General features: G+C 39.5%; 2 protein-coding genes across 2 annotated transcripts in view; one reads left to right on the forward strand and one right to left on the reverse strand.

Moving 5' to 3' along the window:
- The first annotated feature begins 1,682 nt into the window (after positions 1–1,682).
- Positions 1,683–17,072, forward strand: cyb561 (cytochrome b561). The gene is made up of 6 exons (XM_075453928.1): positions 1,683–1,965; positions 4,042–4,249; positions 10,010–10,108; positions 10,227–10,330; positions 10,416–10,573; positions 15,505–17,072. Exons 2-6 carry the CDS (start codon positions 4,045–4,047, stop codon positions 15,695–15,697), a joined length of 759 nt encoding a protein of 252 aa, XP_075310043.1. The 5' UTR covers positions 1,683–1,965; positions 4,042–4,044; the 3' UTR covers positions 15,698–17,072.
- A 2,451-nt stretch (positions 17,073–19,523) lies between these two features.
- tanc2a (tetratricopeptide repeat, ankyrin repeat and coiled-coil containing 2a) overlaps positions 19,524–25,795 on the reverse strand; it is a 49,654-nt gene continuing 43,382 nt past the window's right edge. The window contains exons 23-27 of the mRNA XM_075454944.1: positions 25,406–25,538; positions 24,661–24,752; positions 24,448–24,582; positions 24,189–24,289; positions 19,524–22,584 (exon numbers count right to left, since the gene is read on the reverse strand). Of these exons, the coding sequence (XP_075311059.1) occupies positions 20,697–22,584; positions 24,189–24,289; positions 24,448–24,582; positions 24,661–24,752; positions 25,406–25,538 (2,349 nt within the window). The 3' untranslated portion in view covers positions 19,524–20,696. The remainder of the gene's footprint in view (positions 22,585–24,188; positions 24,290–24,447; positions 24,583–24,660; positions 24,753–25,405; positions 25,539–25,795) is intronic.

Here is a 25,795-nt window from a genome sequence, read left to right on the forward strand (position 1 = left end):
CTTCAACCTTACCTGTGTTGTGATAAAGCACTTACCTTTACTTCCTCAGGTTCTTGCATGGATCCTATTTCCCTTCTGAAACCCAGCAGAGGTCATGTACAAGTGGCCTGGTTAAAAAGGATCTTGATTGAGGAGCACAACTGAGTAACATATGATTTGCATAGTAAAGAAAAGCTGTATTTCCTCAAGGTCTTTTTAATGCCCCAAAGGCCAGAATTAGCAGTCGCAAACCCTTGGCGAAAGTCTTGAACAGAAAAGTCAGGTTAAATTTAAAACAAAGTTGTAGAGATGTGAAACAAAGCTCAGTGAACTGATGAATGAGCAGGAAAGGCTCGAGTGACTGATGAAACATCCTGTACGATCAGACATTTGGCGCATATCATCCTCTGAGAAACTCTGTAGTTTACTTTGACTGCCTGTTTTTCAGCAAAACCACTAAAGATTATGGATTGACTTATGTTGTAATTAGAGTTTTTTACTGTTAATGACTACATCTGTCATTCCTGTATTTGTGCATGCAAAGGGTTTCCAGTGCAGGTCTTGGAAGGAGTTGTTGCTTGCCAGAAGTGCTCTTTAAACACTACACAATAAAACATTTCTTTCCGTTTTCAAAATCAGGTTAATCCGCCATTATGCCTTCATTAGCCCGTTTGACACTGCCCAAAAACGCCCCCAAATTAGACCTTGATGGTTTGAATTTTGAACATGATTGAGGCTTTTCAATGTGTACTTTTCCACATAAACACTATGTGATTAAGACATCAACACCATAGTTTATTAATGTATTTTTTTGCGGAGTCTGTACGAGTTTGCAGCCCCTCCTTAAACTTCCCTGCTGTCACCACAGCATTTATGATTCTCCAGCTAGGTGTTAGGACATTTCTGTGGAAATAGTCGTTACTTTATAAACTTGAGAATCGTTTGAAACAGCTCATTGTTGTTCAGCAAAAGCTGTGAGATCCAGTACTGCCTCCCAACATTTCTTCATATATTGCTAGGAAAGTGTGTAGTGCTTTGCTCAACTGTCTGTTATGTATTGACCAAACACTGGTTCATGCCTTGAGTTTGGTGCCTTTTTTACACTTAAATGATTCACAAGTGAGTTTTTAGTTGGTATAACAAACAAAACACATTCCTCTGAAAATGGTTGCAAGAACCCAACTTCCTGCCTGAAAATGAGTGAAAAACCATCAGCATTCAAACTAAATTGGAATTTAATTAACTTGCTTTGATTGGATTATGATGACAAGATGACATTTGTTATGATTTGGTGCTTTATAAAATAAAAATATTAAAAAAAAAAACTGAGGTAAATTAATTAATACATTTTTTTTATCAAATGAGGAATGGCTCAAGAATTTGCGCGGTACACGAACCTGCACTGATAATGGTGGCTATAACTCAGTGGTGGTTGAGTGATCTGGTTGATTTGCCAGCTTTCCATCTAATGTGCAGCTACGATTCAAAGACAGGTGCCACCAGCCTCCTCCCTCACCTCCACCACCTCCTCTCCTCACCCATACTCCATGATCCGGCACTCTAGCATTGCCAAGGCAACAGACCCTTAAACCGGCATCGTGTGTCATCTATCCACAGATCCACACAGACTGCCCCATCCCACCCTCTTTTCTCTTGTGACGTAGCATCAGTTAGGTAGCCTGTTTGTGTAGCCTGTTTGTGCAGCCTGTTTGTGCAGCCTGCGCATGATTCTGAGTTTTACAGCAAAGTAATCAGTTTCTAGGTTATGACACGCCGCCACAAAAATAGCTGTAAAACAGGCCGTCATAAAAGACCCACTGCTGGTCACTTTATATTGTCAAGAGGTCACGTGGTTTGAGCTTGTTTAATCCAAAACACACACACACTCACATCTGCGCGGTCAGAGGTAGAGGGAGGGAGGAAGAAGGAGGATCTGTTAAGTCCAGACTGACTTCCTTAACACATCAAAGCGAAGCCTACAGCGCAGTAAGTATTTCTTTCCATGAGCTCTTCACTGCTTTCTTTATTTCCTCACACGGGCTGAAGGCTGACTGTGTTTTGCATATAACATCAGATCTTTGAGGAGACTGAAAGCCCATAAGACGTCATTCTCAAGACAGGTGACAGCGCACAGTCGGAGCTTAAACTATACTGTACTACACGTATTTGTTTTAATAGTAATTTCCTTGAATATATTAAGTCCAGGTGTAATTTTTCTGTGCTTCAGTGGCAGTAGAACAAAACTATGGGATAGGGAGGGGGGGTCAGCTGCGATAATGAGGGGATCGGCAGAAAAACAAACAAACAAAAAAAATCCTCTTTGGTTTTATTCGTGCTCGCGCCTTCATGTAAATTTCGCCAGTTGCGTGCTACACTTCCTGCTCTGTAAGCGCAGCGTCATGACTCTTCAGCTGATAGAAAACATGATAAGTAATAGAGCACATGCAAGATGTGGGCATTTTGTAAGTCTCCAACAAATGGGGCTTTGTGCTGCGTGTTTTCATCCTAATTCCCCCCCTGTCAGGGTTTGAAATGACAGAACAGAGCTGCGCATCAGTGTTTAATTCAATTCAACATTTCTCACTCGGCAGGTAAGAGACATTGAAAGTGATATCGTCTCATTTACTGCAAGTGTAGTTTTTTTTTAATGTACATGTAGCAGAGTTTAAGGACGTCTTTTCATTTTGTGTATTTGCAGTGGTGGTGGTGGGTTGGGGGGGTCATAGCCATTAAATCATCATTGAGGTTAAGCTTAATTTATAAACTCATCAATCTCAGGGTGGCGCGCCACCTGAAGAAAAGCTCATTTGTTTTTTATTAAATATCCAAATAATGTAGCGAGGCCAAACCAAAGTACACACTTCTAGAAGCCCATATAATTATGCATATATGTGGTGTTTTATATAGCGCTTTTCAATTTGAGTTGAAATTGAGTTGACTCAAAGTACTTTTACACGAAAAGCTGCCGTTACCTTTTCACTCACACACTCTTACAGCACTCCTTAAGTTTTACAGGCTATGCAGAGCCTATCACACACATTCTCACACATATCAGAGGCAATGTGCAGTTCAGTGTCTTGAGGACATTTCGACATGTGGTCTGCGTAAGCCGAGGATCGAACCGCCGCACTCATCATGAGCAGCAACAGCCCACTGTGACTGATTACAACATTTTACTTTGTATCTCAGTTTATCAGAATTTTTGCATTTGCAAATTTTTCAAATTGTTTCTGAAAGTTAGGCTTTTGATATTGCAATTCAGAACAAGGAGATACTAACTCAAAAATTTGACATAGATTGTCTTTGATTATACAGGCATAAATGGGCTTCCATACACACCCACCACAGACACGAGATTAACCTTAGACATTCTAAGAATCTTGCAGTTCAGTGAGGAGGAATAGTTACAAAATTCCTCATGCATGTTTTATGGCAGTTGTAGACGAAGCACTTTGAGCAGTCATCAGAGGAAAAAATAAAATTGCTGTTCATTTGTGTTTCCCAACCACTGCTGTTTTACAGCACATTTTGGTATGAGTAGTAACTATAACTGGAGATTATATATATTATATATATAATAATATATTATGGTTGCTTTATCTGCCACCGTCATATCCTTTATTTCTCTTTATTATTTTTGGCTGGTTTATGGGCTCAGTTGCAGAATTTTTGTCTTTGTGACCAGGAGTAACCAAGTCTAGCAGTTGCATAGCTCCCCATATCTTATACTGAGATGATAGAAACAGTTTAGTTTTTGTTTCTCCTAGACTTTTGTTCAATTGAATACCCTTTACTCGGATTCACTCCAGCTCGTTAGTTGTTCATAGGTCTTCACCGACTTCATCGTAGACATACAGGTTTCCTTTTAAGATAGGCCCTGAAGTTGGGTTGACAATGGAAGCATTACTGTAGCTGATACCGTGCTTAATTTAAAAGCTGAAATGGTTCGAAGTCAGTTACAAAGAGGGAAAATGACCTAAGAGAAGAACTTGATGACATGACCCTTTGTTTGTCTTACCTCAGCTGCCTAATCTAATTCATTTGTGTCTTTCTGTCTCTCAGGCCATGGAGGATTCAGTCCCACGTCATAGTGGCTCTATGTTTGCGGGGTTGGTGGGAGCCTCTCAGGTGCTGGGTCTTCTGGTGGTGGTGCTGACTGGTGTTTGGATGGGTCACTACCGAGGGGGCTTTGCCTGGGACGGCTCAACCATGGAATTTAACCTGCACCCTTTATGCATGGTGCTGGGCTTGGTCTTCTTACAAGGCGATGGTGAGTCCATACTGATTCAGCAAACGTATTAGTATAGATGTATATAATCTATACGTCTATAACCTTAACTTCAATTCAGATAAAATATAAATCATCCTGGTTGCAGAAGATGCAAGATATAAAATACCTGAAACTGTGGAAGGAAACTTTAATTGTCACCCACTTCCACGAGGATAGCTTGCTTAATAGATAAGTAAATAAATGAAAACTATTCGTTAAGAATCTTCAGATACATTTGCTTAGCTATTTGGCTGCCGTTTTTTCAACTTTAGACCACTACAACATTCATGTAAACCTGTTACATTTGTCCTGCTAATACAAACTTTTACTAAGGGGATCTTGAATACCTATAGCAAATCACAGCGCAATCCACACAATAAAATGCTCAACTATTTCTTGCTGAACCACAAATATGGCACTCATTGAGGAAATCAGGATAATGATCAATGCAAATTAATCTAGCCATGTCTCTCTGACAAGTATTATTTCAGTCTGGTCTTAAGTGGTTTATCAACCAACTAGTTAACATGGCTAAAACAATAAAACGGAATATATAATATACTTGCTGTATGTCTCCTTCTGTCTATCCAAGAACTGACGCCATTGATATCTTTAATCTATTCTGTAGCCTTGGTTACAAGGAGTAATTTTGGACAATATTCTTTTAATCAAGTGAAACAGAGAGCAGGTCACCACAATATAGATAGTAGTTATGTGTGTGGTTATGAGTGCAGACATGTGTGTCTTACCCTCAAGCTACTGTGTTGCTGACCCGTTGCATTAAGCTAACAATGACCAGATGCCTATCCATCCCACCCCCTAACCCGACCCAGAAAATTTTCTGTGTATGTTTATGACATTTCCAGAGAAGCTTTGACAGAAAGATCCAACAAAGACCTGAACCAGGGGGCATGGAAAGCACGAGTCAGCAAACAGCAGCATCACTGTTGTAAAGCAGACTCCTTTAGTCCCTCACTTGTACCAATCATAGCAATTTCACTTCACTTAGTTATTAGCATGATTTGCTTAATTCTACAGCAAAACGTTTTGTGAAATAAGATAGCATGGTCACTTTTATTAAAGCTCTCCCTGTCAAGAATAAAGTGCTCAGCTAAAATGGGTTTGGTTGAAGACAAAAGTTGATGGATTTGATAGATTGTAAAATATAGTTGGCAAGCAGATATCGTATTAGCATGAGGAGGTTTTTGTTCCTCAGGGAGCTGTTGTGATTAGACTGGAGAAACAGATTTTCTGCACTAAAGATTTCACTAATTCATGGAAATTGAAATAATCATGTCATTCCCTGGTGAATGCAGTCCAAATCTTGCTGCAGCGGGCATTGCCTGCTCTCAAATATGGCTGCTCTTAAATATGGCTGCTCTTAACAGTGGTGGCCATGATGGTGGCACACAAAATTGTGAATTTGTAGCAAAGCCTTGTGCAAACTGAACGTATTAGGATCAGATATATTAATCTGATTAAATCTTTTTGATTTATGTTTTTTTTTAACTTCCAGCTTCTAGTGTTGCCATGTGTAATCCAATATTTTCTGAAACACTTCAGATTGATAGATTACTTTTACCCAACTGTCGTCTAATGATAAAAAAAACTCCACAGCTGATGTGACACTTATATTTAAAAAAAAAAAATATGTATTTAGATTATACTTTAGGGGCCAAACTGTTGGTGTCTGATGCCTGCTCACACTGTTGTAGATCCTGGGGAGGCGAGTTATCCTCCTCATTGGTTTCATGTCTGCAACCCAGGGTACTTTTGTTGATGAGAGTAACAACATTAGCACAACTGGTTCAATGGTAGATTGCATTAGAGCAATAGAGGAAAAGGTCAGCTACACATTAAATGTGGACTGAGAAGGGAGGTTAATGTGAGATGGAAACACCCTAGGGGGTCCCTCACACAGGCACAAACACACATCTGTCCTAATGTAGTTAGATTTGACAGCACTCCTTTTTTTCTATGTTCTAATCAGCATCTTCTGCTTATTTTAAATTCATTTCAGCACCTGAGATGAGTAGACTCTGGTTTTCATGCTTGCTCTGTGAAGAAGTACAAATCTGTAAGGTGCTTAAAGGGAAAATTATAAAGCTGCTGGTTTTGCCTACATAAAGGATTGAAGCTGATTCAGATTAAGTCAACTTCATCCCAGAAGGGCTAGATTTTTTTCCAGACTGAGAACAAGTTTGCCAGTTAAACTTCTGAAAAACAGCAAATAAAATAAAATGTTGACTTTCTATAGAAGACTGAAAAAGATTACATATAAAAATGCCAGATAAATTTGAAGAGTTCAGCTTCCACAACAAGTTGATTTTTTTTTTTGACTCCGCTGAACACAATTTGCAAGTTTGTGAGGGTCCTTTGCTTCAGTAAAAACACACACAGCTGAAAACTTAGATTCTGAGAAGTGTCTTTATGTGGCTGTACAGCCTTAGCACACCGAAACTCATTCTGTGCATTCTGTAATCATTCTATGAAACCGAGATATCTCATGTTTTGTCATGTTAATGTCAGAGGTGTCAAAAGTACCTACATCCTTTACTTAAAGGGACACTATGTAATAAATTAAGTCATTTATTAGCTCAAATCAACATATTCATTCATAAGTTAGTCCTCATTGGTGTAAAATGATCTCTGTCAAAAATCTCACTTATCCTCCTGAGTGAAGAATAACTTGTCTGTATCTACATAGAGCGGGTAAGCTCTATGGAGGCTGCCATGTCCTTCCGGTCTATGAAAAACGACGAAGTGCCGAGAGGGACATAAAGCACTTCGAATCGCGATTTCCCCGCCAGGCCTGCAAGCGGCCAAATGGCTTATTACAGCCGCTAATGCTAAATATATTTTATTCCTTGGCGAATATGTCTTTGTGTTCATTAGCTTTCTTTTTGTAAGTGCATCATCTTCTTCTTTTTATTATTATTCCTATGCTCCCCCTGGCTATCTTCTTTTTGGCGTTATGCTCACATTTGTAAACTGTTATTTTGTTGATTTACTAATAAAGTTAAAAAAAAAAAAAAAATGCTAAATAGATTTTATCTCATAAATGATCCCACTAATAATGCATTGATTGTTACCAAACTTCTGCTGTAGTACACATAGGCTCTTAACTCACAAAACGAGGCATTAGAAAGTTTGTAAGTTTACCGGGAGTTTATTTACCGCTGCTAATGCTCCTATTGCTAACGCTGCTAATGCTAATGCTGCGTCGACGTCACTTCCGGTAACTCCCGGAATATGACTAATTGCATTGCTTGCACACCAAAGGAGATGTTATGTTATCTGACATGTTATCTGTCATCTGTATTTATAGTGTTGTTGTATGTGTGTTATGTAATCCTTTGTACTGTGTGTCTTGATTTGTTTTTGTTTGTATGGACCTTGAGTCTGAAGCTATAGCTTCTTGAATCTTGACACATTCCGCTTGCCATAGTTCAAGAAGTTGCAGCGCACATTTGAAAACGTGAGGCGCTAGAGAGCAAATTCATTCGACTTTGCAAAATAAAATTGCACCACTAGATGGGGGAAGAAATTACATAATGTCCCTTTAAGTAGAAGTATAGATACTGGGGTTTAAAATTACTCAATTAAAAGTTGAAGCATCAACTCAAGCTTTTTACTCAAGTAGAAGTGAAACATTAAAGGCTTAGAAATATACTTTTAGTTTATATTTATACTAATTGATATTGCATATCTAATTTTAAATATAGATATGCGATCAAAGACGACCAACCAAGTTTTGGCCTGATAATATGCACACAAGTTATTTAAATGTACAAATATGTTTATTTAGAACACACAATGGATTACATCGTACAACAAGTTTTTGATTGCCATAAGCTCATGCCACTTCGGTGCGCAAGGTTTGCAGCGCATTCGATAGGAGTTGTCTTTTGTTCCTTCGATTTCAAACAACTCTTGCAGGTAGGGCCAGGGATGTTGTGGAATCCCTTCAACAGTCAAGCGCAAAGGAAGAACACGCTCTTTATCCTTGGTTACATCAGAACCAATGAGATGTCTGAATTGCATATTGCGTTTGAATCAAAACACAGGCAGTCCATTGGATTTTGCACGCAGGAAGAGACAGCGATACCATTAAAAAAAGAGAGAAAGAAATAAAAGTAACAATCCCGTTTTTTAAAATGTAAGGAGTAGAAAGTACAGATAATTGTGTAAAAAAAATGAGTAGAAGTAAAAAGTTGAAGTTTTCGTTACTTGACACCTCTAGTTAATGTAATTTCATTTGATAATATTCATCCACTTTTGCATTTCAGGCCAGCAAAATATTTTAAAAAATGTTGGAAGAGACAATTTAAGCTTTAAAAAAAAAAGGTAAAATTGGTTTATTTCAAAGATGTAATATCAACAGATGGCTGTTGTCATGATTTGTTACAACAGTTGTATCCATGAACTGCTCAGTGGGCAGGGGATCTCCTGTTTTGTCTGCAACTGTGTTAGAAAGTCATTGAAGTGTTTAAAAACAATGTTCCTCAAGAAAAAAAAAAAAATTGGGATTTGCATATTTCTCCCCCTACAGTGCGTAATTTGATTAAATGATTAAAGGAATCTGGAGAAATTTCAGTGTGTAACAGGCAAGAGTACAAGCCTAAGTTGAACACCCTTAGATGGCATTTCATCGTGACCTGTCATTGATTAACCTTCAAGGCCGCATCTTTGCCGGGAAGAATGCATTTTTCAACACGACGATGTAAAATTATATTCTACACATATTACAGATTCATGGCTGAAGAGAAAGAGGGTGTGGGTACTCAACTCGCCTGCCTGCAGTCCTGACCTGTCCCCAGTTAAGAACGTTTGGAGAGTTTTGAAAAGAAAAAATGTGACAATAATGTCCCTGTATTGTTGGGACACCTGAAGATGTGTTTGCAAGAAGAATGGGACAAAACAGCTGAAAGGCTTCATCACTTGGTTTTTCTCAATGGTTTTCTTGGTTTTTATTTAAGTGTTGTGAGGAGGAAAGGCAACGGTACAGAGTGGTAAATATGTTTTAATATGTTTGCAGGTCTGAAATGCAAAAATGCACGTTTATTAACAAATTAGATGTTGATGAGCTTCATACAGTCTGCACTGAAAAAAAGTAACTATGAGGAACTGACTCGTTTGGAAGTAGATTTTCTTGTTTTTCACATTACCGGCCCTGAAACTGCCCTCACGCCCGGGGGCTGAGATACCGCAGTTCATAACTTTGGTTTCCAGCCCCCGCACTGCACGGTTTTACTTTACAGTTGCTAAATTAATTGCATTAATGTGTAACGGCAGGGGGAGCCAAAGAGCAAAAACATTGCCAAATTCACTCCTGTTACTTAGACGTAGTGACAATTCCCATTTGCTCTTGTGATGACATTTAGTTATTTTTTCAAATCTTTTTTTAATACATTTTGAGTGATTACCTGTTCGATATGTTCAACTTTTAAATTCGGCATCCAGTGGATATTTTCTGGTCTAATATAATGTGCGATATGATGTTATGAGTGGCTGAATGTTTTGGAACGTTATGCATTATATTGGAGAACTGTTGGCAAAAAAACCTGAAGGCTGTCACACTTGCTCACACAAGGGTACTAATGATTTTTACAGTCAACATTGTTGTGTTTGTTCTACAAAGCAGAGAATATTAAAAGGTTAGAAACCCTTCCATCAAGTAGGTCTGTTCAAAGTTGAAGTGATTTCTCTATTATCTATTACATGATATTTAACATCTGACAAGGTTTATTCCCTCTTCAGCCATCCTGGTCTACAGAGTATTTCGTAATGAGGCAAAGAGAAACGTGAAGCTGCTTCACGGCATCATTCACCTGCTCACCCTCATCATCAGCATCATAGGTGAGAAAGAGAGAAAAATGATGTTTCCAAGTTTCATATTTGAAGATGGCTTCTGAAAATTTCAAGGTGTGTTTGTGTGTGTGTGTTTGTGTGTGTGTGTGTGTGTGTGTGCGTGTAGGTATCGTAGCTGTGTTTGACTTCCACAGAGCAGCCAAAATTCCAGACATGTACTCTCTGCACAGCTGGTGTGGCATGGCCACCTTTGTTCTTTTCTGTTTACAGGTACACACTCAGTGATATAAACCCAGCACATCTAAAAGGTGATTTGGATCAAATCACTAATCTTGTATTCCTCCATTTCTCTCAGTGGGTAATGGGTTTGCTGTTCTTCCTGTTTCCTGTTGCGTCGCTGTGGTTACGAGCCATGTACCTCCCCATCCATGTGTTCTGCGGCCTGACTCTGCTTGTCATGGCTATAGGGACGAGCCTGCTTGGCATCACAGAGAAGCTCCTCTTCAGCATCATGTATGTCTGTCTGATTGTCTGTGTCCATTTATCTAATCAGCTTTTTTTCTTACACAAATTCGGTTGACAACGTAGTGGACAGCAGGACAGCAAGCAAATCTACAGCTTTTTGGTTTTAAAAAAAAGACAACTCCACAACTGTGGAGTAACAGTTAATGCTGAGTCACACACTGTTTCAGTAAGTAAAGACAGCTGAGGTGTGTTTTGTGAGTCCTTTGCATGTTTCTGTTAGTTTGTAAATACTAAAAGTAGATAAACTGGTGAGGAGTAAGGGATGAAAGCAGTTAAAATGTTTGTCAGTGTTTAAAGGTGTGCAAACACCGAAGTGCTCTGATAACACGCTGCTCAAGATGTTCCTTCTATATAAGACCACATCTGTATTAGACCACAATTGTAAACTGAAAACAGTTCAAATGTCAGTTGCTTTGTGATAACTGATAGCAGTTGAACTGTCAAATGAAGCATAATTCAATTCAGTTCAGTTTTATTTAAATAGCGCCAAATTACAACAAATGTCACTTAAATAATATAGTCCAATTCAAGCCAATTGGAGTTCAATTCATTGTAATCATAATCCAATGAAATCCAACTAATTAATTTCAAAATAATCCAATTAATTTATATAAAGCCAATTAAAAAACAATTTCCTAGCCAAGGAAACCAACAGATTGCACTGAAACTTCTCTTCAGTCCAATCTCCCATCCTGAGCGTGCCTGAGGCGACTGTGGAAAGGAACGACTCCCTTTTAACAGGAAGAAACATCTGGCAGAACCAGACTCAGGAAGGGTGGCCATCCGCCTCGACCAGCTGGGGTTTGAGAAGACAGAAAAGAGGGGACAACAAACACTGTAACACCATTCAAAGGATACCTGTTGGAACAGGGAAAAGTTAATGACCGCAATAATGTCACATGTACATAATATAATTTGAGAAATTAAACAGGGGAGAAAAAGAGAGTACATTGAGGTAAGGTCTGACAGATGAGCTCCCCCAGCAGTCTAGGCCTATAGCAGCTTAACTATGGGATGTTTCAGGATCACCTGAGCCATCCCTAACTATAAGCTTTACCAAAAAAGAAAGTTTTAAGCCTAGTCTTAAAAGTGGAAATGGTGTCTGCTTCCCGGACATTTACTGGCAGCTTATTCCACAAGAGAGGGGCCTGATAACTGAAGGCTCTGCCTCCCATTCTACTTTTAAAAACTCCGGGATCCACAAGTAAACCTGCAGTTTGGGAGTTAAGTGCTCTGTTAGGAAAATATCTTATAATGAGATCTTTAAGATATGATGGAGCTCGGTCATTAAGAGCTTTATATGTGAGGAGAAGAATCTTAAATTCTATTCTGAATTTTACAGGGAGCCAATAAAGAGAAGCTAAAACTGGAGAAATATGATCTCTGCTGTTAGTTTTCATCAGAATTCTGGCTGCAGCATTTTGGATCAGTTGGAGGCTTTTCAGAGAATATGTGGGACAGCCCAATAATAAAGAATTACAGTAGTCCAATCTTGAAGTAACAAATGCATGGAGCAGTTTTTCTGCATCACTCTGAGACAGGATGTTCCTGAGTTTAACAATATTAAGAAGGTGAAAGAAGGCAGACCGAGAAACCTGTTTTATATGAGCGTCAAATGATAAATTCTGGTGAAAAATAACTCCAAGGTTCCTCACTGTAGAACTAGAAGCCAAGGAAATGCCATCTAGAGTAACTACATAAATAGACAATTTCTCCCTGAAACGCTCAGGTCCAAAGATAACGACTTCAGTTTTGTCTGAATTTAGTAGCAGACAGTTCTGAGTCATCCAGGTCTTTATGTCTTTCAGACATGCTTGTAATCTGACCAACCTATTGGTTTCATCTGGTTTTATAGATAAGTACAGCTGAGTATTATCAGCATAACAATGGAAATTTATGCCATACTGTCTAATAATGTTACCTAATCGAAGCATGTATAAAGTAAAAAGAATCGGTCCAAGCACAGAACCCCGAGGAACTCCATGACTTACTCTGGTGTGTGTGAGGAAGATTCTTAATTTACAAGAACAAACTGAAATATTTCAGATAAATATGACTTAAACCAGCCTAATGCAGTTCCTTTAATCCCAATAACATGTTAAAGTCTCTTTAATAAAATACTGTGATCGATCGTATCAAATGCAGCACTGAGATCCAACAGGACAAGCACAGACACAAGTCCGCTATCAGAGGCTAAGAGGAGACCATTGGTAACTTTCAGCAGTGCAGTTTCTGTGCTATGATGCACTCTGAATCCTGACTGAAACTCTTCAAGCAGATTATTTCTGTGTAAATGATCACAAAGCTGAGCTGCAACTATTTTTTCAAGAACTTTAGACAAAAAAGGGAGATTGGATATAGGTCGATAATTAACCAACACTTCTGAATCAAGTGTTGATTCTATTAAAAAAAAACATGCAGGGATGGTTTAGAAGAGACTATTGCTGTTGTTAGCTCAGAGAGCTCAACTGGGCAGAAGCTGTCTAAATACAAATCAGGTTCTAAAGATACTTCTAAAGCTGCTGTACTTGATGATACATCACTGATAATAGTGGGAAGGACTCCATCAATCTTCTCTCTGATAGAAACAATTTTATTGATATGAAATCATGAATCTCATGAAATCATCACTGCTGAGAGTTAAAGGAATAACTGGCTCAGCAGAGCTCGGACTCTTTGTCAGCCTGGCTACAGTGCTGAAAAGAAACCTGGGATTATTCTTATTCTCAATCAATGATGAATAATAAGCAGTTCTATCTTTATGAAGGGCTTTCTTATACGTTATTAAACTATCTTTCCAGACTAATTGAGACTCTTCTAAATTAGAGGAACGCCACTGTCTCTCCAGCTTTCTTGCAGTCTGCTTTAAAGCATGCAGCTGTGAATTATACCAAGGAGCCAACCTCTTCTGACTGATTACCTTCCTTTTCAGAGGGGCAACCTTGTCCAGTGTTGTACGCATTGAAACTATAGTGCCGTCAACAAGAGAGTCAAGTATTGCTGGAGTAATATTTAGGTAGTCGTCCTCTGTCATATCTGCACATGGCAGTGAAGAAAAGGATGATGGAATTAACTCTTTAAATCTGGTTAGAGGATTCTCTGATAGACACCTTCTATATGTATCTTCTCATAAGTTGTATAGTCAAGTAATGTAAATTCAAAAGTAATCAAAAAATGGTCAGATAAGACAGGGTTATGAGGGAACACTGTTAACTGTTCACTCTCAATGCCATAAGTCAGAACAAGATCAAGAGTGTGATTAAGGCAGTGAGTCGGTCTGTGAACACTCTGAGAAAATCCAATAGAGTCTAATATAGAATTAAAGTTAATATTAAGACTGTCATTTTCAACATCTACATGGATATTAAAGTGACCAACTACAATGACTTTATCTGTACTCAGCACTAACTGGGATAAAAACTCTGAGAATTCAGACAGAAACTCAGAATAAGGGCCAGGTGGACGATACACAACAACAAACACAAGAGGTTTCTGGGATTTCCACTTTGCGTGGGAAAAACTGAGAATCAGAGATTCAAAAGAGCTCAAACTAATCTTGAGTCTAGGACTGATTAATAACCCAGATATGAAGATTGCTACCACTTGTCCTTGTTCGAGGAATGTGAACATTTAAATAGTCAGAGGAAGTTGATTCATTAATGCTAACATGATCCTCCTGCTGCAGCCAGGTTTCTGTAAGACAAAATATATCAATGTGATGATCACAAATCAACTCATTCACTAACAGAGACTTCAATATTCAGCAAACCACATTTAATAGTTTGATGTTTTTGTTCAGTTAAAGATTTTGTTTAAATTTTTTTTTTGCACAAGAAGATTTTCTCCTTTTGTGTTTATTGATTGGGGGGGTAGCAGCAGGTGGGAAGCCGCAGAGAAGTGTGTAAGACCACAACTCTGCATCCTGGTCTCAATCCTGGGTTGTCATGTTTTTGGATGACTAATAAATTTGTCCATATTTTTAGAAATGAGAGCTGCTCCTTCCAAAGTGGGATGGATGCCGTCTCTCCTCACCAGGCCAGCTTTTCTCCAGAAAGATTGCCAATTTTTTATGTAGACCACGTTGTTTGCTGGACACCATCTAGTTAACTATGCAAAAATTTGTAAATTCTAGGGAGAAATTAGTAGTCCAAGAGGAGCAAGAAATTCCACAGTACAGAAACAAGGTAACAGGAAGTGATGCAATACGTCTTACTGCAAACCAAAGCGTCAGCCTCCTCTCAGAAGAGATGAAAGAGAACAACATTTTAGTAGATAGCGAAGCTTGAAACATTTGAGCTGTACATGGCTGACATGGCAGTCGGTATATAAGAAATCAAAGCTGTTAAAGAACAACTCTTGTTTCCGAAAGAGTTTTACAAAGCAAACATTGGCTCTTGAGGAAGAACATTTTATGTTTTCTCTGTAGTTTTCGGAATAAGAGGAAGAGGCTTTGGTTAGCATCCGCTCATGTCGATGGGATTCTGTCTGCAGTGGAAAGTGAATGAAAGAGTTTACGAAAGCTGTGTGGCATCAGTAATACGAAGAAGGCAGGAGAGGCTCAACTGCGAGTTGTGTGTCTGCACTGCTGGACGTAACATTTTTCTCCCACGACACACTGAAGCTGCTCAGTCTGTCTTTTTCCCCCATGGCACAGTGGGAGAAGCTTAGAACAGCTGTGGAGTAGAAGAGGGAAAAGGAAAGAACGCAGTTAAAGCTTCCTAACAAATATTAATCCAACAAAACATAACCCCATCTATTTCCAGGGGCCTCTCGATTTACAGTTTAAGCACTGAGTTTTACTATCTTCTTTTGAAACAAAACACATTTTAGCACTGATACATCATATAATCTACATTTAAAGTTTGTAGCACTCTTCTAAGCTCTAGGTCCTGAATGTTTTCCTTTCTCTCCATTCCAAGGCCAACCTACTCCAAGTTCGCACCAGAAGGGGTGCTGGCCAACATCTTGGGGATCCTGCTGGTGCTCTTCGGGGCACTGGTGTGTTACTTGATCACCAGGGAGGAGTACAGACGCCCACCAAACCCAGAGGAAGAATCTCTCTCTGTCCACTTCAAGACCCTGACCGAGGGTGGGTCCCCGACCACACCCTGACCTCGTTTTGATGCCTCTCTGCTCATCTATATACAAACAATGTCCTGCCAACAGACTGTTTCTGCCACAGTTTCTGTTTATATAACTAAGTGGTCATAAAAGACAGTGTTAGTGTAAGCTTTGGTTTGGAGAAGTGCAAAAAAATGGATGGGGAACTGTAATGATCGTAATATTCCTATAAACGTGCCAACTTGACCCATTGAACCTCACCGTGCACTGACACCTCTGTCTGTCTTCTCCCAAAAGGATTAATTTATTCTTAAGTGATAGAGTTGAATTTATAGAGAGAAAAAAAGCTTGGAGTCCGATAGTCCTGTTAATTCTATATTTGGTGAAATTTACACTACAGATGAATTCATAGCTTTGTCAGGGGTCTCCCACTGTGTGTACTTGCATTATAGATTTAGAGTTTAGTCTCAATTTATCTGTGGATGACACCATTTGATTAATACATTTTGAAAGAACAGGCTACATACAGTCTTATGCTACATACACTGGATATGCTTCATTCCGTCTCATTTGTGAAATAGAGCGACAGTAAGCCACGCTCAAAGGAAAATAGGGAAAACGCACGGAGATAGACAAAGACTGCACAAACCAAACTGGTGGATTTTCTTCTTTAACACTTTAACACAAAGAATTGAAAAACCTTAGGTCTGAGTAAACATTTTTAGTAAAGCCTTACAGTAAATGGTGGTTTCAGAGAACTGACTGTTCTGTCACATGCGTGAGATGACACTTTCTGTGTCGAGTCAGCTTTTGTACCAGTGAAGTTTGAGGTGAGGATCTCGTTAGTTGCTCATGATATAAGACAGCAACATTGAAACAAAAGCAGGAAAAAGAACATGGCTCGATAACGAGGATTAGAGGAAAATCCTCTCTGAGAAAGTTTAATGAATGAAACCCAGTGTAAGCAGCACTATCCTTTAAAGCTTTCTTTGAGCTATAAAGATAAAACACACAATTTGTATGTTTTATCTTAAGAAAACGCCATAGAAACCCCAATAAATGTAAAGTTTGAGCATCTACCTTTGCAGTCATGGAAGTAACCTGTGGAGTTTGTGTTCAGATGTGGTATAGTTTGATGCTCTAAATATGTTAAACTCAAATCTTTGAATGTGTTTTATGATTGTGCCTTTTGTTTTAAGTTCAGGTGTTGGCTCTGGTGCCTGATACAGAGCGTTGCTAAATTTACATTGCTGGATGTTATTTATCTCTATGTATCTCACGGCAATGTCATTGTTCAAATGAAGTCCTAGTCTCTCTTCGATGACCTGAAATAAAGTGTGTGAAACGGCTTCACTTTTCATTTGGATTTTTCATGTATATTCATACCATTTGGAAGCATTTGTAACAAATAAAATTTTACAGCTAAAGGGCCCAATTTAATTTTCAAAGATTCAACTTTTCCACTTCTTTTCTTCTATAACAGCTACTTTTTAAGGTTAAACTCCCACTTCCGTCAAAAAGGTGTTCTTCCTTTTTCCTCTTTTTGGTTCGTCTTTACTGAGTAGAATTCTGCATTAGTCAGATCCTACTAGATTGTTTTCTAACAGTAAGACGAGGCCCAATTCTTCCCCTTGATTCGACCCCTTCATTTTGCACTCTAGCAGGTAGGATAGGTGATCAAGTTGTAGTGGTCATCTTGCCATCCGGGGTGGGGGGGCTTAACCGGTCATCTGGATGAGGGGGTGTGCTCAAATGTTTGACTGAGATTTGACTATATCAAATATAAAAACAGAGCATCAAAATTCAATAAGCAGCTATTTGCTTAAGTGTTCATATCAACGAAAGATACAGTAGGATTCCACTAGTTCTTCCACCACTGCCAAAACAAAGCTAAAATAGTAAATATATGAATAACCTAACCACATGATGAAACAATGCTCTGTTTCTACTGGATATGTAACTAAATAACCAAAAATCAATACCAATATTCTGCTTACAGAATGTTACACTGCCCCCAAGTGGGAAGATTTACACAACATAATATACAATGTAGGTTAAACATCCATTGCCAGTTAGTGAATCCACCTCGAAAAGTTGTGTGAAAGAGTGTATCCATGTGGACTGTCCCTGTAGGGTCACACTCGGAAGGAGAAAGACTTTTATGTGTCTGTCATTCAGCTTTATTTCTCTTTTTAAAGGTAACTCAGCAGTCAGTTTTTTCACATGAGTTGATTCCAAACACATTCACGTTGTTTTAAATGTTCAATAATGATGTTCCTCTTACTGTGGTAACTGTCCTGGGTTTTAAATATTCAATCATTTTACAGTGAAGAAGCCCACAGTAGCCCCACTGTCAGGGAACATGTCGACCCACAGCAGGACGGGCTCAAATGTACAGCATAACGCACCGTCGTTCATGAAACATATAAAGACACACTGATGCACTATGACAACCTCTTTCCACAGACTCACTTTTCGATGATCATTTTCTCACATTAAACAAGTCTTAAAGATTCAACTAACTTGCTATTGTATGTTAGCACTCTAACTGGACAAATGACTTTCCATTTCCTGCAGCTGCACCATGAAAATGGGTTTTACCACCTCTTTTCATAGCTGGGAACTCCTGAGCAGTAAGAGATAAGGGCAGTGGTCAGAGAGGTCAGAGGTTCCATCAGCACCAGAAACTCTCCAACCAAGATGCTCATACGTTGGAAAACATAAAAAAAGGAAATAACATCAAGCACTTGTGAGCAGAAAACACATTTTCAGTCCCATTTTGTGAATACAAGCGATTTGTTTGGAAATAATGCCTTGGAAAGGACAATTAGATTAGAACCCTGAAACCACTGATAAATCTACGACCATCTGTCTTGTCTTTTTTGTACAGTTTCAAAGTGACGTACTTGGGCAGAGTCTCATTTCCAGTCATAAGCAATTGCCTGTGCTGTCTGACACATTCAGAGCCCTTCAGTAGGAGCCTGTCAATATGGAGGCCCTAAGGGACTTGTTTTACTACAGTGAGTTCACAAGATACAATTTATTTGCTCTTTATTTTCATTTTAATTTATGCATCTTTGTTGATTTGCGCTATTAAAAATAACACTAAATACACAGAGTCAGTCAGCAAAGCAGAGCAGCGTCTTACCCCGACACCATCATGTGAAAAACAAGGAGGACTGGCTCATCTTAATAAGACTGTGAGCCCTCCTGAAAACATAACTAATAGACTTTTGGAGGGTCTCTAAAATATTGACAGTATTCTGCTTTTGCCATGCCATTGTGAGACGAGGAGCACGTTTATCTTTCAAGAGAAGTCAAGCCTCCTTGTTGGCATATGCTGGTATTAGCGTGAAAGACCCCTCTGCTGTGCATACTCGATGTATGTTTATTGATGTCTGTTTTTGTGTGCACAAAATAATCAGGCGAGCAAACAAGATGTGTCACATGCACTCAAGGTCTAGGGCTGCTCTTGTATTCTGTCAGAAATACAAACACTAGATTTGGTCTGATCATATCACAACAAAATTAATTTGGGTTTTACATGATGGGACTTTCCAGGTGAACCCTCTCCCTTCTAAAAGGGTCTGTCACCTATTAAAAAACATATATACATAGATACTAAACATAATATTATTTACTCTTTTGTCGTTTTTATGTAACTTACAACAAATTAAACCAAAGTAGTGAGCTGATGTTAAGGTTTAGTTCCTTATCAAGGAGGAGATTAGCAATAGTCAAACAGTTTTTTTTTGCTGAATTAGTGACAGCAGCAGAAGTGTGGAACTTGCATCATCTTGCCAATGTGTGAAAAGCCCAGTTATATTAGATGGAATCTGTTTGGTTTGCATAAATAAGAACCATTAAGACTTCAGGATTAAAAAAAAGCCTTCATAAGAGACAGAAGAATATATAAACAAAAAAAGACAAAGAAACCAAAATTAAGCAGTAGAATTCTACTTAAAGCAGAGTCAAAACAAACAAACAGACAACAAGAAAAAAATAAAAAATTAAACGGCAAATTTACAGAATGATGTAAACAGATGTATGTTAACTGATACAAAGGTCACCCCAAACCAAGCTTTAAAACTTGCTCTCAATTCTCAGTTTCTATTATCTGAGTAAAACTTTCCAAAATGAACAAGGGGCAAAACCAAAAAGGAATATACATTATGGAGAGAAAATACCATTTGTACAGTTAAATACAGACATAACTTAAGGAAGATAAATATGATCTAATTTTGTTTTATGCACAGAAAGTCAGTGCTTTTTAAACATTGTCCTAGTTTCTAAAACTATGGCTTGGTATCTGAGTCACTGACTGTCACTGGCACAACTTGTAGAGTCTGGATCCATCCATTCATTTGAAGTCATTTCAGCATTTATACATTATACAAGAATATCCATTAAAGGCTTCGGCAGCAGGAAAGGGTCTCCTGTCTCAACAGATGTCACCTTTTGTTCTGAGGCGCAATTAAGTCAGAGATCAACGGCAAAGGGAAGTGAGGATTTAATTTTTTGTGTATTTATTTCAGATTTCCCAAAATTTTCCTCTTCCTCCTTGTGCTTCATCATCCCAAAAGGCGGGTTAGAATTTCTTAAGTTACTCTACTTCCCACAGTAGCTTTTCTGTTGGTCAGAGAAGACCCAGCCTTTAAAGGATAACGCGTCTTTAAACTTCATCAGCCTAATAAATGAGTTTAGTCTGTGCTCGTCTCTGAAACTGACGATGCAGCAAGTACTTCAGTGCAGCAACTGACTATGTATTCTCTCAAGTTCTTATTTTTTCCTCAAACAACTACTTTTATCTCTCCATGAGAACTACTGAATACATACAATGTCATACAATTGCGGTAAGTGCCACCTTCATCAAGAAACATAGTGTGTGCAGTTACACCCATTTGAACTATTTGTTTGACTCGCCTTTCTGTATAATATAAGAACTAGTTTGTTTCAAGTAGAGCATTAATTCCATAGTCCCGATAGATTTCCGACAATACCAGTACATAACTTTGTTTAAACTACTTTTATTTATCTTCTTTATTTGTCCCTACACGTTTGACTCCACAAAGGGTCTTTTTGGTTTGACAGGAGAGGTGGGACCTGTCCTCCTCTCAGTCGGTCTGTCAGAGCTGCTATGGATAACTGGCAGCGCTCGGGCCACCTTCACATCCATGTAGAACTGATTCTGACAAGCAAACGGCGCCGAGCCTTCACCTTGCCGACCGTTGCCCGGAACCACCTCATAGAAGTCTGGTTGGTTGTCATGGAGGAGGTGACCATTGTGGGCATTGTTATTGCTGCGGTTGTAGTAGGCTATGGATGAAGGGTGATTGGGAGCGAAGCCTCCGTGGTTGGCAGGGTTTTTGCTGGGTGAGGTGACGACGGTGTCCACTGAAGACACGGCCCAGGAGCGAGAGGGGCTGAGGCAGGATGGTGAACTTGAAGGAACTTGTTGCTGATACTGCTGGTGCACCCTCACAGTCTTATCAATTACACCCATAAAAGGCGTGTTCCTCGATGAGCGTCCTGCCTCTCCAGGATAGGTCCCGCCCCCTGCCATGCTTGTCTCTGACTGGGGAGAGGAAACGAGAAAAAGATCATCATGATAACCAGTAACACCACCCACAGAATCTGAAGGTAGATCCATGTGCTGGGCAGAGGCAGAAGTCCTGAAGCCTGAGCCATGATTAGGTGAATGTCCAGTTGTGAGGCTGCCACTGCTGGAGGAGAAACGGACACTGACACTCTGGGAGTGAATGAGAGGCCTAGGTGGCGGAGCGGAGGAGGTTGGGTGAGCAGTGAGTGGGCGACGAAGCCCACCCTGGTTGTGGTACTGATAATCATGCGATGACTGAAGCCTTTCAGGAGGCGCCATTTCTGCCTCTGTAACTTCCATTGGGTAGTAAGCTGCTTTGGACTGGTTGCGACTTCGGGAATGCACAAAACGGTTTAACCCCGCCCTCTCTGCTCCTGAACCTCTCCCAAAGGCAGATGTAGCTTTCGTCTGGCAAACAAGGTCAACATCCTCATCATCTATTGCATATGATGCTACGGAGCTAAGAGCAGGCTGGACCTGCGGACTCGGCCTTACATCTAAGGTGCTTGGGCAAAAGCCTTCCCCAAGCTCTGCTAGTTCTTGGGGCAGATGAGCAAACTGGGAGTAGGCAGAACTTCCCAAAGCTATGCTGGATTGGACAGAGGAAATGGGCTGACTGGTTCTGACAGTCTGCACTTTTGCTTGTTGAAGCCACTGGCCTTGGCTAGGATTCTGCTTCTGGAGGGACCTCTGATTGGGTAGAAAGTGGTTCTGCTGTGTTCCTTGATTCTGATCAAAGTGTTGCAGGGCTGAGATAGTCTGCGGGTGGAGGTGCATTCCACCACTTTCTGACAGTGCAGGCATACTTTCAAACACTGGGCCAGCTCGTTGCTGATGTTGTATAGGGGAGGAAGGAGGGCTAAAATTAGGATAGGAGGGGGAAGTAGCTGAAGGTGCAGAATGACCAGGGGAAGAGAAGCCCGCTGAGTGGGTGGGACTGGAAAGGTGATGATGCATGTGAGTGGGGGAGAGGGATGAGGGTGATGGCCCTCCCGAGCGGCAACGGGTCTCGAGACACTGAACTGCATGCAAAGGTTGAAGCGAGGAGGACTCCCTTTCCCTGTAACTCCCCTCTTCATCCTTGTCCACTTCCTCCTCTTCCTCTGTAAGCCTCTCCCTGTCCTGCACCTGCAGACAACCTGAATCCCTGCACCTGGTTTCGCTGATAGACATGGAAACATTTTGTTGATAAACATGATGAGATGAAGGAGGAGAGTCTTGTTGTTGAGCTGCCTGCCGGCACTCTTCTTTGACCCTGCACAGCAGACGCTGGATCTCTCGGTTTGATGGGCACAAGCGGCTGGCCTCAATCAGGTCGTCCAGTGCTGCATGAAACTCTCTGAATGGGAGACATTAACAAAAACAGAATTTTCAGAGGTTCCAACAAACACAATGGGCCTCATGCAAGAACATTTTTGTATTTTTATTCAAAATTTCTCTTAGTTTTCTCGTACGAACACGCCACGTCAGATTTAACAAACGCTTTTAACTTAGGAAAAAGTGTGTAAACGACCTGCGTAAATGATGAATCCCACCCGTGCGTATTTGAGTGCACATGCACGAGGATAGTAAATTTGCATACTCCAAAATAATACCATATAAGGCTACGCTTCCTTTCTCCTGTGCCAGGAAGTGTTGAGTGTTGAGTCATGAGAATGGCATCAAGGAGCAAAAAGAACAACTTTATGGGCTCTGAGATTGAAGTTCTGCTTTCAGAGATCCAAAAAGGAAAATTCAATCCTAAGATTGTTGCTAGCTCGCTGTCACTTACTCTGCAGAAGAATTTCTGGGCTCACAAGTGTCCCCTACCTTGAGGCAAGAGAACTGCCTGCCTCACCCAGTGCCTCACCCAGTGCCTCTTCACTGCCGTTGTAAGATCGCTGATTATATAAATCAGCTAAACTATGGAAAGTCAGGGGGCATATATTAAAAGTGTTTGAAACATTTTTTTGGCGACATACAAGGAGACAGTAACATGCTCTCATTGTATGGCAGAGCAGTTTGTGAGGGATTGCACAATCCAAGGTGAGTCTCAGCTTGCTGCTGCTTCAGTATGCGTCTCTTCCCAGTATTTGAACCAAATTGTGAAAATTCAGAGATTTTTAATAAAAAACAATCAAGATTTTCAAGTTAAATGGAAAATCAGTTTATAGTTCAAACCATTTGATAAATATAACCATTTCATTTATTTGTTTGTTATATATTTTTTCCATGATGACAGGTGAGGCTCTGCCTCGCCTGCCTCTCCTGACCGCTTGTCACTGGTTACTATAATATAGGTCTTGGATGGGCAAGGCCATAACAGACCTGACTATGTCACCCTCTAACAATGAGTTCAAAACCCTTTCCAGTGAAGTTTCTTGTAAGAAACATTTCAATAGGTCAGGTTCACTATTTGCCAAATGCGTAAAGTATCTCATTGTTGAATACTTTTTCACTGTTAATAACTTAATGAAGTTGGACCAATAATGAGTGGATTGTCAGCTGGAAGAGTTAAGATTTTCATCCTTTTTTGTTGATTTACAACCACATACATTTAGAGTTATAATATATAATGTTATAACTTGTTAATAAGTTGATACAGTCATCAGGCTTAGAGGTCATTACAGTGAATAACTGAGACCCAAGAAATGACCTATTCACCACTGGCCCTACTTGATTTTCTTTTCGACTCCAAACATGCAATGTTTTTTATTTTGATTAATTTTTGTTTTCCCACATTAGTTGCATATGAACTTGCTATTACCAAAGCAAACTGATCACAATTAGAAAAAAACAATACTTTTAAAATTAATCAATCACCACTGTGGAGGATCTGGAGAGATGACAAAAGAACAGCCTTTTCAGAGAGCTTATGACTTCTTGTCGATCAGCAACTTGTGCTACTGGCTGAAAAACAGAAGAACAGCTAATATTGACTATTTCTAATGACACAATGATTACCTGCGGCTTCGTTTGGCACGGGCACGGGCGTAAAAAGCTTCATAGGATTTGGCTTTTAGTTCCAGTGCCTTGGTAGCAAATTCTTCAGCAAGATTAAAGTCCTGAGTAAGAAAAAGATTTCATGATGGTACTTCAAGAAGACAGAAAATTATGAGATGAGATTTCCAAATGAAATGAAAAATACAACTTCCTTGGCATTACATAAAGAATTTTACTGGTTATAATATAATATGCTTTAGTGAAGGAGACAAAGACTCACATTCATCTTCCGGCGGCAGCGTGACAGGTTGAGTAGCACACACACTCTCATCTGTTTGAAGGTTTTTAGCTCGTCTCCTGGAAACTTCTGGAGGGCTGACTGATAGGAATGGGCAGCTTCCCTCACCTTACCTTGCTAGAAATGCACACAAAAAAATTACTTACCATATCAAAAAACTATGTGTTGTGTGTTGAATAGGCTTCTGTTTGTTACCTTGTACAATTTGTCTCCTTCTTGGATCATTTTACTCAACAGAACCATTAAGATATCTGGTTTAGAAGTTGCCATGGCCCATGTTGCTGGTCCTAAACAGACACACATGCACGCACATTAATGGATATCAATGTTTACAATGTTTAATGGTCTGTTTGTGTCATTAACTTAATATTATTATTTTCTATCTATTTTTTTAAATGTTAAACACGGACATGCTGTAGCTTGTTAATACTGAGTTCATCTAATTTATTTGTGGTACACTGTGTTTTCACCCATTTCTGCCATTCTATCCAAATTTTTTAAGGAACATATTTGGGAAAACATGTCGTTGGTCAGTAAAAGCCCTTATATATGAAGATTTTGGTTATGAGAAATCTAAATACATTTCTAAAAAATAATAGGTTTATGTGCCAAAGATTTACACTCTGAGAAGTGAGGGTGCAGGACACTAAGGGTACTGCTGATTTCCCCCTTTTATTATAAAATTTTTTATTAGCATTGTAACAATTGCAAGCTAACATTTGCATTTAGCGCTTCCATTCCAAAACAGGTTAACAGAACTGAGCATGAATGTTGCCTTGAAATAACTTTCCATTTTTGTCTCAACAAACATTGCCGCTCGGGTGGGCCATCACTCTTATCCTTCTTCCCCACTCACATGCAACTTCAAAAAAAATAAAGTGTAAATATATAATATAAAATATATAGTATATTTACATATAATATATGTAAATATACCTACCTATTTTGGCTCCCTTTTTAAGAAGAGCGATGACCGCTGAAGTGTTCCTGCAGCCAACTGCTCGGTCCAAAGGGCGCATCCCACTGCAGTCCACATGCTCCACTGACGCCCCGTGATCCACCAGATACTGCACCTAACATCAGGATGGACACAAAGGTGAGCCATATTTAGAACGTCTTAATGATACAATTTATTTTCCATTGATAAATGTAAGGAGTCATGTCACAAGATGTTCTAACTTTTGCTTTTAATAAATAACCCTCATTTCAGTATCAACTATGGCTGTATCAACTAACTGATTTGATCTATTAAAACTGACTATAATTGCAGTTAGCAACACATCTATTCATTGATTAGTTAGGTCTGCGTCTTTGATGCGTGTCACAAAAT

Source organism: Odontesthes bonariensis, chromosome 21 (genome assembly GCF_027942865.1).
Source record: "Odontesthes bonariensis isolate fOdoBon6 chromosome 21, fOdoBon6.hap1, whole genome shotgun sequence".
Lineage (NCBI taxonomy): Eukaryota > Metazoa > Chordata > Actinopteri > Atheriniformes > Atherinopsidae > Odontesthes > Odontesthes bonariensis.